The following is an 11,984-nucleotide window of genomic DNA, read 5'->3' on the forward strand; positions in this document are numbered from 1 at the left end:
ACGTTTTTCTGGAATTTCTGAATACTGGAAAAACTGCGATTAATCCCACCAACATTAAAGTTTTTTTAATACACTTTTATATTGCAATAATTTCACATTCAATCTTCTAATTAATGTACAAACAACATATGAAGACAGTATATATATTTTTATATTTGTTTATTGACATCTTTTTTTTATGACTGAAGGCAGTATTAATTATAACAATAATGATTTATAATAAATCACATTTCAAATTCCCTCATATTTGCAGGTTTTCCATAACCATGCCAACATATGAATTTGTACTTCGTGAATGTATCATGATAATATAAATCTTACATATATCTGATATATATATATATGGCACACTTTGTCACTAACTGTCTATCACTGTCCGAATATATATCACAGGTAAATAGTTTGACTTCCGCATGGACCCGTTCATGCGGCTCAAGGTCTCTAAAGCTTTTTCCACGAGTAGTGCAGGGAAATAACTCAAACTTCTGCATATGTTTGCAGAGATGTGTCTCTAGCGCTCTTACTTGTGAGAACCTCTTCCCACATTTTTCACAGCAGTGCAGCTTTATGACCGAATGCATACGTTTGTGGTGAACTACAGAAAAAGGCCTTTCCACACTGCTCACATTCAAAGACTCGTCATCTTGTGGCTTTTCAGGTTGCTCGGCTGATGTTTGCAACAAACCTTCCTGATCTTCAGAGTAACCTTTCATCAGCTGGTGAAAAAACAACACAATAATACAAATAAATGTTGAACATATAATCTATTAGATTCCTCATGACACAAGTGCTTCAAAGATCACATAAAAAATGCCTTTTGTGATATATTTCCTATTGAAACTAGAATATAATAAAAGGGTTTTTTTCCTATATATATATATATATATATATATATATATATATATATATATATATATACACACACACACACATATATATATATATATATATATATCAAATTAAGGCTTTAAGTCTATTTGAGTGGTTCCAACTTTTTGACTTTTATTCACAGTCCAAAATCGAAGAAATTTGTTGCAGATATAACTTATTTGGCTACTTATTTGAACTTCTGATGCATTGTAATGTTAATCAATGTCATGCTTTTTAAGTAAATTTATAATTTAATTTAATAATTTATAAACTGTTTTAAGAATTCTAAATGCATGACAATGAGGTGAACTAGTAGGGAAAACCAACATATAAATGACATAAGGGGTAAAAAAGCAGGATGAAAATTCTTAATGGGGAAATGGGGAAAAAAGGAAAACATCTTTTTTTTCTTTATAAATGATAATGCAAATATGACAACTTTACCTTACCATAAACAGTTACTACAGTCTGAATGTTGTCTTCTGCTCTGTCCTCCACTAAAGGACATCTGTTTGCATGACTCTCCTGTGCATCCTGTAATTCACATCACATGGAAATGTTTTACATGTAAGCACTAGATAAACAAATAGTAATACAAGTTTCAAATGCATATTATATACCATACCAGCACTTTATACTGTACAACCAATTTGCCATCAAGGAATATAAATGTATTTTTGTCATTAAATAGAAACATCTATCTATCTTTCTTCTTTTTAATACAAGCTAGATGCCTTTTTACCATTTAAGTTACAGATGATATTAATAACACCAGCTCTTACCTGAGTCTGAGTGTTGTTTTGTTTCATGTTGAGAGGAGTTTCAACAGAGCTGCACGTCTTTGGCCTGTCGGGCATTAATAAGATCAACAGAGCAGTTTGACTCTGAAAAAACTCGTAACTGGACATAATGACCACAGCTACGAGCAGTGCATAAATTAGAAACCATGTACAAATGTTACTCCAAAATATTATTTAAGCAAGCACGTTCTGCATTGGCAATCCAATGCCTTAAAAAATGTATCAAATTATCTTAATAGTCATAATAGATTGTGAATAACAAATTCTCAATATGAAGTCAGGTATGCAAACTCCATAGAAAAGTTGCACTCTGCACTAAATACTTTTTCTTTAGTTCGTAACCATTTCAAAAATAAAACTATGCGAATATGCGCAATTGACCATTAATAATTTTTCATTCAACTATGAATGAAAATGTGCCCTGTAGAAACAGATAAACAAATTAAATGAAACTTATTATAGATAACACTATAGTTTATTATTTATAATAACCAGAGCCCTTTCTGGCTAATTTGCCAAATAAGCTTGTTTATTGTTTTTGTGTTATGCTAAATATTTTGCTTTGAATTGCAAATGCTGAGAAACTCATTGTCAATAGACTCTCGACCATCCAAAACGTGGACAGTTCGTGTTCACTTCCGAGGCAACGTCTTCAGAATAAAAATAATTTAACGCCAAAGACAAAAAGCTCGAGAACTTTGTAAATATTTTTAAATAAATCAAATGTTTAAATTTTTTTATTTTTGACCATTTAACTATTTAATCGGCTCTTTACTCTTGAGATCTTACCCACAGGAATAGTGAAGACTCTTGTGTTTTTCCTGACAAAATTCCAAATAAAACAACAATAAAATAACAATAAAAGAAAATTCACTGAATTCTCAGCAACTGTTTATTGTTGAACATGGAGTACACTGTACGGAGGAATTCCCACTGTAGAACTATTGATCTGGCATATTATTAACTGGCTTAATATAATTTGGCCCAGGCTCAATTATTAATTGAATAAATGAAAATTTGATTACTATTAATCCAGTTTTTTTTTCAAACCAAATGTAAACACTGTGCTCTTCTAAATATTTTGTCATGTCATCTATCTGAAGAAAAAAACAACAACTTCATATATCACAAATAAATCGGCACTGCAATTGAGTTCCCAGCATGCTTTAAGGCAGGATCTTTTTCACACAGGTATACACTTGTGATCATTGTAATTTCTACGGTAGGCATATTTCTTCCCGCACTTCTGGCACGTGTAGGGTTTGACACCAGTGTGGATCTGCATATGTGCCTTCACATGGCTGAGTTGCACAAACTTTTTCCCACACACCTCACAGCTGAACGGCCTCTCGCCGGTGTGGATCCGCTCATGCCGCCTCAAGTTTCCAGATAAGCGAAAGCACATTCCGCACGTTTCGCACTTGTGTGGCTTTTCGCCGGAGTGAATGCGCATATGCAGTCTCAGACTGTGTGGAAGCCCGAACTGGCTTCCGCAAACAGAACATCTGTACGGTTTGGCTTTGGTATGAACAACCTCGTGCATTTTCAAACCAACTTTCTGAGTAAAAGTCTTATCACAGATGTCACACTTGAACGGTGTCAACCCCGAATGAAGCTTCTCGTGTTCCTTCAGCGAATACAAGCTGCTATAGCTTTTCCCGCAGACTTTACACATGTACGGATCCTTTTCCGTATGAAGTCTCTGATGTATTCGGAGCATAGCGGTCGAACTGTAGCACCTTCCGCATTCGTCACACGGGAAAGACTTCCCATCTTTAGATTTGCCATTCAGACTGGCTTTATCACCATGTGTGAGTAAGTGTTTCTGTAGGGCATAGTTAAAAACAAAGCTCTTCCCACATATTTCACACATAAATGCCTTCAGAGCTCCATGTATTCCCATATGCCTCTTCAGAGACTTGCTCTGATAAAACTGCTTGGAACAGATTTCACAGACGTGGCGCTTCACACCGTTGTGCATGAGGAGATGCCTTCTGAGATTTGTAATGTGGCCAAACTTCTGCCCACATCTGCTACATACATGGGGTTTCTCTCCCGTATGCACGAGCTGGTGCATCTTCATTTTCTTTTCCGTTTTGAAAGTCTTGTCACAGAGGGTGCATTTCCACGGCCTGTCACTGGAGTGAGTGAGCAGATGGCAGGCGAGGTTGCTTGAGTGTGTAAAGTGCTTCCCGCAGATCTCACAACTGTACGGTTTCTCACCTGTATGGATCCTCTGGTGTGCCAGTAAACTTCCCTTCACGGTGAAGCTGTGTCCACATGTGGAACACAGAAACGGCTTCACTTCCAGGTGGACACGTTCGTGCATCTTAAGATTTACGAAGGCTTTCCCACATGTTTTACAGATCCCTTTCTTCTCTGTGTGATTCAGTAGGTGTTTTCTTAATCCTTTCAAGTATTTAAACTTCTTCCCGCACTGCTCACAACTGTGAGGTCCTTTTAAATGTCCGCACTTGTGCTGATCTAGTGAGCGTCTATAGAAATATTTCTTTCCGCACTCTTTACAGTCATATGGCTTTGTCTTCTTGGGTTTTTCAGATTTTGTACTTATTTGTCCTGCTTGTGCGTTTTCTTCAGCTTGCTGGTCCTCAACTGAGGCGATGCTGCTGTTTTCAACTGCAAAACATTAACAGGGTTCCACTTATTGAAAGCTGAAAGTAAGGAAATTAATACTTTAATTCAGCAAGGACACAATATACTGGTCAAAAGTCACAGTTAAGAAATTTATAATATTACAAAAGTTTCTATTTCAAATAAATGATGTTCATTTGAATTTTGGTGAAGCAAAGAACAATTATTTGTGCTTTCCTCTGTTTTCAACATTGATAATAAGAAACGGTTCTTGAGCAGCATTGATTCTGAAGGATCATGTGACATTACTAATACTGTGTCACTGCATTTTTGAATAAAATAAATGCATAAATAAGAAGAAAACCACTGGTCTAGAGTCTAATATTTTACTATTTAATAACGCCAAATACTGAAGTACAGTTTACATAAATTACTGATTGATCAATGAACAAGTAAATCCATTTTTTTTTTACTTTTTATATAGATAGTACACAAAAATATCAAAGCTGTGCAGCACATACCTATAAAAAATGCTAGCACTGGGTTCTCTCGTCCACTACTTTGACAAGCTTCAGAGACTTGATCCTCCTTTGCACGCTGTGAGGAAAAAATCTAATCAGTACGAACATTGATTCTACCGTTTTAGTTAAATCTTTTCAATAATGAAGTCACCTCTCTGCCTTTAACCGAATCTTGTGGTTGAACAGTTTCTTCAGGTAACACAGTGAGCAGTTTATGTCTCTCCTGAGACATTGATGTAGCTACAGTTGCAGAATATGTGAGGAGAATGAAATGACTACAGTTAATATTACAGTGGATTGAATGTTCTGACATAAAACATATACAGGAAGTCTTACCAGACACATCTCTGACAGCATGACTGGTTTTACTTTCTGGTTTCTTCAAATGCTGCTTCGCCAACTCTTTTACATTTATTACGTCATCATGGTAACTTTTAAAACCCTGCAACTGAGTTGGCTTAAGCGCAAAGCAATAACTGAACACTTTGCATATTTTTTGAACAGCCACCTTGGTAAAGGTCTCCATCACAGCTGTCAGCTTGACCTGCAACAGATAATAACTACTGCTTAATTCATCTGGAATTGTCCATAAATGTTCAGTTTTGCATAAATGTTTAGTTTTTTTTTTTTTACTAGAAGGATGAACCTCAACATTTAATTTAAATAATTATATAGAAGTCCTTAACGTAACATCTGTCCTAGCATAGAAATTAAAGACTACCACAGCTGAATAATCACAATTTATTGATAATTAAATATCATATAAAACAGCTGCAAAATGAAAACAATCGTACCATTCTGCGTTGTTTTTCATTCATCTCCGATATCAGATCTCTGTCACCAACGTTACTGATTTCATTGTGAAATGGGCCACATTCACATTCAAAAACTTTCTGAATCTCGTCTAGGACTGTTTCTATCAAAAGCGTCATTATAGACACAGTCTGTTTGCGGAATAGGTCATACTCCGCCATTGTGCTCAATCGGTAACTGTCATTTCTGATATATAAAGTGAGTGAATGAAGTAAGACCACAAACGATACCGCGATTTCTGTGTTCACTTCCATAAAAATAAAAATGTCTGCAAAATAAAAGTCGTTGGTTTTCTTGTCTGCGATTATTCGGTCAGTGACGGCGCACTCATAATGACTTTTATTTTGAAATAAAAATGCCGCACTTTTAACGGAAGTCACACTCAACCGGTAACAGTCGTGAATGACATTTGTCCCAATTCAGTATTTCCTCTTGTACAATAATGAACGAGAAATTACTTTAATTTCAACGAGATAAGCACTAAATAACTTGGATCATCTTACATTATGTCGGAAAAGACAAACCTACAGGTATGGTTTCATTCATTCACTTACGTTACTTAAAATTGGAGAAGTTGAGTAATGAAAACCAAATGTAACTCTATTTTAACCATTTTTATTTGACATCACTGGTAAACCATACAGTGCAGCTCCATTAGTTATGCGATTATGGCATAATTGCTAACGTTAAATTGGTTTAGGTCTAGTGGTTAAAAAGAAGTTGCTTCTGAACCGTCTTAACTCAGAAAGTTTCAGTGTAACGTAGTATTGTCGAATATGAAATCTCTCTATGAAAGGTGTTGCTTACTCCTCCCTCGTGTGTAACGGACACAGTGAATAGACATTATTATTGTCTTATCTGCTGAAGCCAGGACACTGGGGCGTGTGCCTTTTTTTTCATCATTCTGTCCTCCTTCATATTCTCTACACACTGCTTTCTCTTCCTCTGAAGACTCCTGCTAGTTAACCCTACAATGGCAGATGGACCTTACAAATACATCAGGGTCAGAACATAATCCAAAGGAACATGTTCGTCTGTAATATATGTGTTGGTACTGATTTTGCTTAAAATTATGCTTTCACAGGACGCTGATGGCAAAGTCAGCAGGGTGATCCGTGTTGGCACCAGAAAAAGCCAGGTAAAATGTATTTTGTACATTTATTATAGCCTGTTTTTTATTTCATATATATTCATTTCAAATAATCTGTGAAAAAAGTATGTTACATGTTTTAATATATTTAGATTTCATATATTTATATATTTCCAGTCTTCATTGTCGCATGATCTTTCAGAAATCATTCTAATATGATGATACTCAAGAAATATTTATTATTATTATCAACGTTGAAAACAGTTATGCTGTTTAATGTTTTTCTGGAAACTGTATCACATTTTTTCAGGATTCTTTGACAAAAAAAGAAGAACCATTTATTAAAAATATATATTTTCTATTATAAATGTCTTTATTGATTCTTTGATCATTGTAAAAGCTTCCTGCTGAATTAAAATATTTATTTCTTTAAAAAAATTACTGATTCCAAACTTTTAAACTGTAGTGTACATGCAAATTAGATCATCTAAAATATTGCTAAAATATCTAATTTTCATCACCTGATAAATTGGAGAAATTTAAATGTACACGTTTCAGTTCTTATGACTGACTGCTTGTACCAATGTGTATTAGTTATGTTCTCAAGTTATCCAAAATAAGTTTTTACTTTTACTTTCAATGTTATAGATAAAGTCTTTGTATTTTGCTTCACCATCACTCAGTAGTACAAATGTAAGTTTGATTGGGTGTGCCAGTTGTGGTGATGGCTTTGATAAGATTTCTGTCTTTGTTAGGGTGGATACTATATTGCTTAAAGTAAAGTAACCAGTTACAGCCCTCCACATGAAGATGAACCGTGAAAGACCTTCGTATTTTGTGGAAAAGGAAATGTCGTTGAACCTTCTTGTTACTTTTTCCCCCTTTTCAGCTGGCTCGAATTCAGACGGACAGTGTTGTAGAGAAACTCAAGGAGTTACACCCTGATGTTCAATTTGAAATAGGTAAGAGATCATCGCCAAATATGCAAAACAATTGTTGTTTATTTCGAATTGAGTTTAGCATGTATGATATAGTTAATATTCACCCTCTTTAAATTGATATCCACGTCAGTCTTTTTATTTCATTTCAGTGGCTATGTCAACAACAGGAGACAAAATACTTGACACAGCTTTATCCAAAGTAAGTCAGAAGTAAAATAAATTATTTAATGACGTGATATTGATGTAATAATTAATTAATGTGTGTTAAAGATTGGTGAAAAGAGTCTCTTCACAAAGGAACTGGAAAATGCTTTGGAAAAAAACGAGTGAGTCCATCCTTCATTACTTCTTGATATCATTTATGTATACTTTGCACTTTACACAGATTTGTTCACTGGTCCTTTGGTGAATTTGATGTTTGAGGGTGTTTTGTGCTGCTACACTGGTGCTTATGTTTCTGTATGAATAATACTGTTGTAATATTTGTGTCTCTATAGGGTGGACCTGGTTGTACACTCTTTAAAAGACTTGCCAACTGTTCTTCCTGTGGGCTTCACTATAGGATCTGTGCTGAAGTAAGGAAACCACAATAGTGTCTCTGTGTTCTGAAGTGCTTTTATGCTCCTCCACATCTGAAGAGTCTTTTATCTTAAAAGTAGATCTCATGTCATGTTACAGACAAACGTCAACCTAAAAGTTATTAAATAATTATTAAAGTGTTATAGGTGTTATAGTGATATAAGGTATTGCTCATTGCATTGCTTTTTAATTTATAATGAACATTTCCTTTTCTTCAAAGGCGAGAAAACCCCCATGATGCTGTTGTCTTGCACCCCAAACATAAAGGCAAACGTCTAGACTCTCTAGCCAACAAAAGGTAAAAGCAGTGGCCACTACAAAGAACTATATATATTTTAAAATATATATTAAAGTACACTAGCATTTAAAAGTTAGAAGTTTTAATAAACTGATCGTTTTAGTAAGTAAAGATGCGTTAATAAATTGATCAAAAGTGGTAATTAACATTAATAATGTTACAAAAGATTTCTATTTCTGTTAAATGCTGTTCTTCTTAGCATTCTGTTTATCAAATAAATCAACATTGATAATAATAAGGAATGATTTTTGAGCTGCAAATCAGCATATTAGACTGATTTCTTTTTGTTCTAATAAAAGCAGTCTTGCAAAGCATGAACGTCTTCATTGAAAGATATTTAAAAATCTTATCAGCCCCCAATTTTAAAATTAAATTAAAATTAAAATTTTAATTGTAGTGATACATTTGATATTTGTTATGGGTTCTCTTGAATAATAAATGATATATTTTATATCTGAAGTGTTGTAGGTACCAGTTCTCTTCGCCGGGCCGCACAACTAAAGAAGAGATTTCCTCATCTGGAGTTTAAAGACATTGTATCCTTCAGTGCAGTGCAGCATCTTTACCAAACTTCCTGTTATTGTATGTAGATGCTGATGGCAAGTAAATGATCATTTCAGTGTATTAACGGGCACTTGATGTTTTCTGTGAGGTTATACCTTAACAGTTGTGTTTCAGAGAGGTAATCTCAACACTCGTCTAAAGAAACTGGATGAAAAAGATGACTTTTCAGCGATCGTTTTAGCAGCAGCTGGTCTCCGGAGAATGGGCTGGGACAATCGCATCAGCCAGGTGCCTCTATCATACTTAAATTAACCTGAAATGCTAATACAATAAAGATTTTGAAGATCTTGACCTTGGTTGTTATCATCTTGCTTCAGATCCTTGGGCCTGAAGACTGCATGTATGCAGTTGGACAGGTGGGTAACGTTCAGTGTTTCTTTAGTCCTGATCTCCTGTACAGTAGTGAGTGCATTTGTTCCATCACATTGAACCTTACATGCTGCTCTTACTGTCTTGTTAAAGGGCGCTCTGGCAGTCGAGGTGAGAGCTCGGGACCAGGACATCCTGGAAATGGTGTCAGTATTAAATGACTCCGACACCGTGTTGAGATGCATGGCAGAGAGAGCCTTCCTCAAACACCTGGTAGGCTTCCTGCTGCACTCCAATACTCCTCACACATTTTTGAATCAATGATGTAATCTGTGAAATATTTATGTATTTATTATATTTTAAAATGTCATTTATCCCTGTGATGGCAAAGCTGATTTTTCAGCATCATTACTCCAGTCTTCAGAGTCACATATTCCTTCAGAAATTGTTCTAAAATGCTGATTTGATGCTCAGGATCTGCAAAATGATCAGTTGCAATCAATTGCATTCAGAATAAAAGTTTATGTTTACATACTTAATATATGTGTACATATTTATTATGTATATCATGTATATATATCAAGGAAAAATATATTTATATATATTTATATTTAATATAAATAATTCACAAGAATAAATGTATATCCATACAAATATTTCTTAAAATATATGCATATGTGTGTGTATTTGTATTTGTATTTACACATTTAATTATAATACGAATTACATTAAGTCATTAAATGGAACCTTTTCAGCCGAATTATACAAACATGTTTTAAAACTAACAAGAATGCAAAGAATACATTTGTAAGACCCATTTCTTTTAATAGGAAGGGGGATGCAGTGTTCCAGTTGCTGTTTACACTGAAGTTAAGAATTCACAGGTAGTGAAGAGCTTCACGCGGTTTTACTATCTACCCAACTAGAAAAGCTGAAAGACAGATCTGAATAACTGTGTGATGTTTTACAGCTCTACCTGACCGGAGCGGTGTACAGTCTCGATGGTTCAGACAGTCTGAAGGAGACCATGCAGACAAGCATCAGCTCTGACAGTCAGGTTGTTAATCCATAACAAGAGAAATAAAAAAAATCCAATATTCCGAATCCTTCTTTGAATTTGACACTGATCTGAGCATCTGTAACCTTATTGTCTCCAGGTTGAGGAGCAGGAGAAAGTTGACGAGAAGGTCCAGCGTGTGGGCATCACTGCTTTAAAGGTGTCAGAAGCAGCCCAGGACGCTGCAGAGAAGTTAGGAGTGGACCTCGGAAATCTGCTGCTCAGCAAAGGAGCCAAAGAGATACTGACTGTAGCCAGACAGCTGAATGATGCACGATAGGTATATAACAGTCCGTACCTGTAGCTGAAGACCAACCACCCCCTTCCAGAAGCATGTATTCTTCTTTTTTTCCAGTGTCAACAAGTGTTATGTAATCCAATGGCCTTTATATTTTGTGTTATTAAGATATTGGTTAGTTTTTCACAGAAAATGTTTCTTTGTATTTACAGATGTTTAATGAAAGTCAATATGCAGTTACTACTTTAAACAGACTTGCAGTATGATTCATAATAATAATGCCAAAACAATGACTCCACTATTCACAGAAGTGTAACAGAGACACCGGCAAACATGAAGATCATCTGCATTACAGAGAGCTAATAGATCGAAATTATTTGTGCATTTTATATTAAGCCATGCAGACGCAATCATGCCTTTTTAAGATGGCGTTTGTTGTATCTAAACACATGCTTATTTGAAACTTGAATTATTCTGGGGTGTATATTTTCTGAAGCTGCTTGAAGAGTCGTCTACATTTTACCTTCACTGACTCTGATATAGGTGTACAGCATAACCTGTGAACCACTACAAAACGTTTTTTTATAATTGAGTCAGCCGTTTATTTTCCCCATAGATAAATAGTTTGATAGTAGAATGTTTTTCATCTCAGATTTTTGTCACTAATATATTTTATGCATTTGTCGAATGTAGTCATTGAACCCTTTAAACTGAATCCAACATTTGTGCCTGGAAATTCAAAATATCATCTCTGCAAATGTCTTAGTGTATTAGCTCTAGGCTGAAGAAGATGTCATTTATGGAGTTTGTAAGCATTACCTGAGCCTTTTCATTCACTCCACTCAAATTCATACAAATCCATGCTTTATTTATTTGGCTAAATCTATTTTCTGGACTTCTTCTTGTGCCTGCAATTGTATGATAAAACATGATAAAACTTGGCCCATATACTTCTGTTGTGGTATTCTGCAACAGATTTTTTTGGTTGGTTTAACTCATTCCTTGTTGAATCAATGTGAGTATACGCAAGATTCTTAGAATGTACTGAAATTATTGAATTCTATGTCCATTTCAGAGTCAGAGATGTACTTGTAATCTCTAAATAACTTGATAGCCTTGACATTGTCATTATTTTGAAATAAGGCATCTACATTTACATAAAACAGCACATTTTATAAATTTGGAGTTGTTTGGCTTTACGTACTGTATTTTCCAGTCTAAATAAATAAAGCAGTATGGATGATCATCATGTGGTTTTATACAAACTGCCTCCGACAGTGAGACACCACTGGGTGTCACCTATTGTTTTTTT

At 35.0% G+C, this 11,984-nt stretch overlaps 2 protein-coding genes across 5 annotated transcripts; one reads left to right on the forward strand and one right to left on the reverse strand.

Moving 5' to 3' along the window:
• Positions 1–87: 87 nt before the first annotated feature.
• si:dkey-182i3.9 (zinc finger protein 883) lies at positions 88–5,912 on the reverse strand. 3 transcript variants are annotated; one of them, XR_008157103.1, is made up of 8 exons: positions 5,578–5,912; positions 5,120–5,327; positions 4,935–5,023; positions 4,784–4,859; positions 3,001–4,307; positions 1,653–1,716; positions 1,320–1,404; positions 88–716 (listed from the first exon to the last, which is right to left on the reverse strand). XR_008157103.1 is itself a non-coding variant. In XM_052575963.1 (7 exons), exons 1-6 carry the CDS (start codon positions 5,848–5,850, stop codon positions 1,693–1,695), a joined length of 1,977 nt encoding a protein of 658 aa, XP_052431923.1. In that variant the 5' UTR covers positions 5,851–5,912; the 3' UTR covers positions 972–1,404; positions 1,653–1,692. The 3 variants fall into 3 exon arrangements, 2 of the variants coding, with proteins under 2 accessions (XP_052431923.1, XP_052431922.1); XM_052575963.1 differs by lacking the exon at positions 88–716 and having other exon boundaries at positions 972–1,404; XM_052575962.1 differs by lacking the exons at positions 88–716; positions 1,320–1,404; positions 1,653–1,716 and having other exon boundaries at positions 2,549–4,307.
• A 49-nt stretch (positions 5,913–5,961) lies between these two features.
• On the forward strand, positions 5,962–11,918 carry hmbsb (hydroxymethylbilane synthase, b). Of its 2 annotated transcripts, none has more exons than XM_052575971.1 (14): positions 5,962–6,126; positions 6,681–6,734; positions 7,576–7,648; positions 7,777–7,826; positions 7,898–7,953; positions 8,125–8,202; positions 8,427–8,504; positions 8,965–9,040; positions 9,183–9,296; positions 9,386–9,424; positions 9,531–9,650; positions 10,208–10,261; positions 10,348–10,434; positions 10,535–11,918. In XM_052575971.1, the coding sequence occupies exons 1-14, from the start codon at positions 6,103–6,105 to the stop codon at positions 10,712–10,714; spliced, it is 1,083 nt and encodes a 360-aa protein (XP_052431931.1). In that variant the 5' UTR covers positions 5,962–6,102; the 3' UTR covers positions 10,715–11,918. The 2 variants fall into 2 exon arrangements, with proteins under 2 accessions (XP_052431931.1, XP_052431930.1); XM_052575970.1 differs by lacking the exon at positions 5,962–6,126 and adding an exon at positions 6,481–6,599.
• The last annotated feature ends 66 nt before the right edge of the window (positions 11,919–11,984 follow it).

This window comes from Carassius gibelio, chromosome B15 (genome assembly GCF_023724105.1).
Source record: "Carassius gibelio isolate Cgi1373 ecotype wild population from Czech Republic chromosome B15, carGib1.2-hapl.c, whole genome shotgun sequence".
Classification (NCBI taxonomy): Eukaryota; Metazoa; Chordata; class Actinopteri; order Cypriniformes; family Cyprinidae; genus Carassius; species Carassius gibelio.

Coding starts and splice junctions, on each gene's coding strand:
- si:dkey-182i3.9 (XM_052575962.1), bottom strand. CDS start 5,850: ATGGAAGTGAACACAGAAATCGCGGTATCGTTTGTGGTCTTACTTCAT. Junction 5,024..5,119: donor TGCTGTCAGAGATGTGTCTG/GTAAGACTTCCT, acceptor CTGCAACTGTAG/CTACATCAATGTCTCAGGAG. Junction 4,308..4,783: donor AGTGCTAGCATTTTTTATAG/GTATGTGCTGCA, acceptor AATGTTTTGCAG/TTGAAAACAGCAGCATCGCC.
- hmbsb (XM_052575970.1), top strand. CDS start 6,570: ATGGCAGATGGACCTTACAAATACATCAGG. Junction 8,203..8,426: donor ACTATAGGATCTGTGCTGAA/GTAAGGAAACCA, acceptor TTTTCTTCAAAG/GCGAGAAAACCCCCATGATG. Junction 9,041..9,182: donor ATCTGGAGTTTAAAGACATT/GTATCCTTCAGT, acceptor GTTGTGTTTCAG/AGAGGTAATCTCAACACTCG.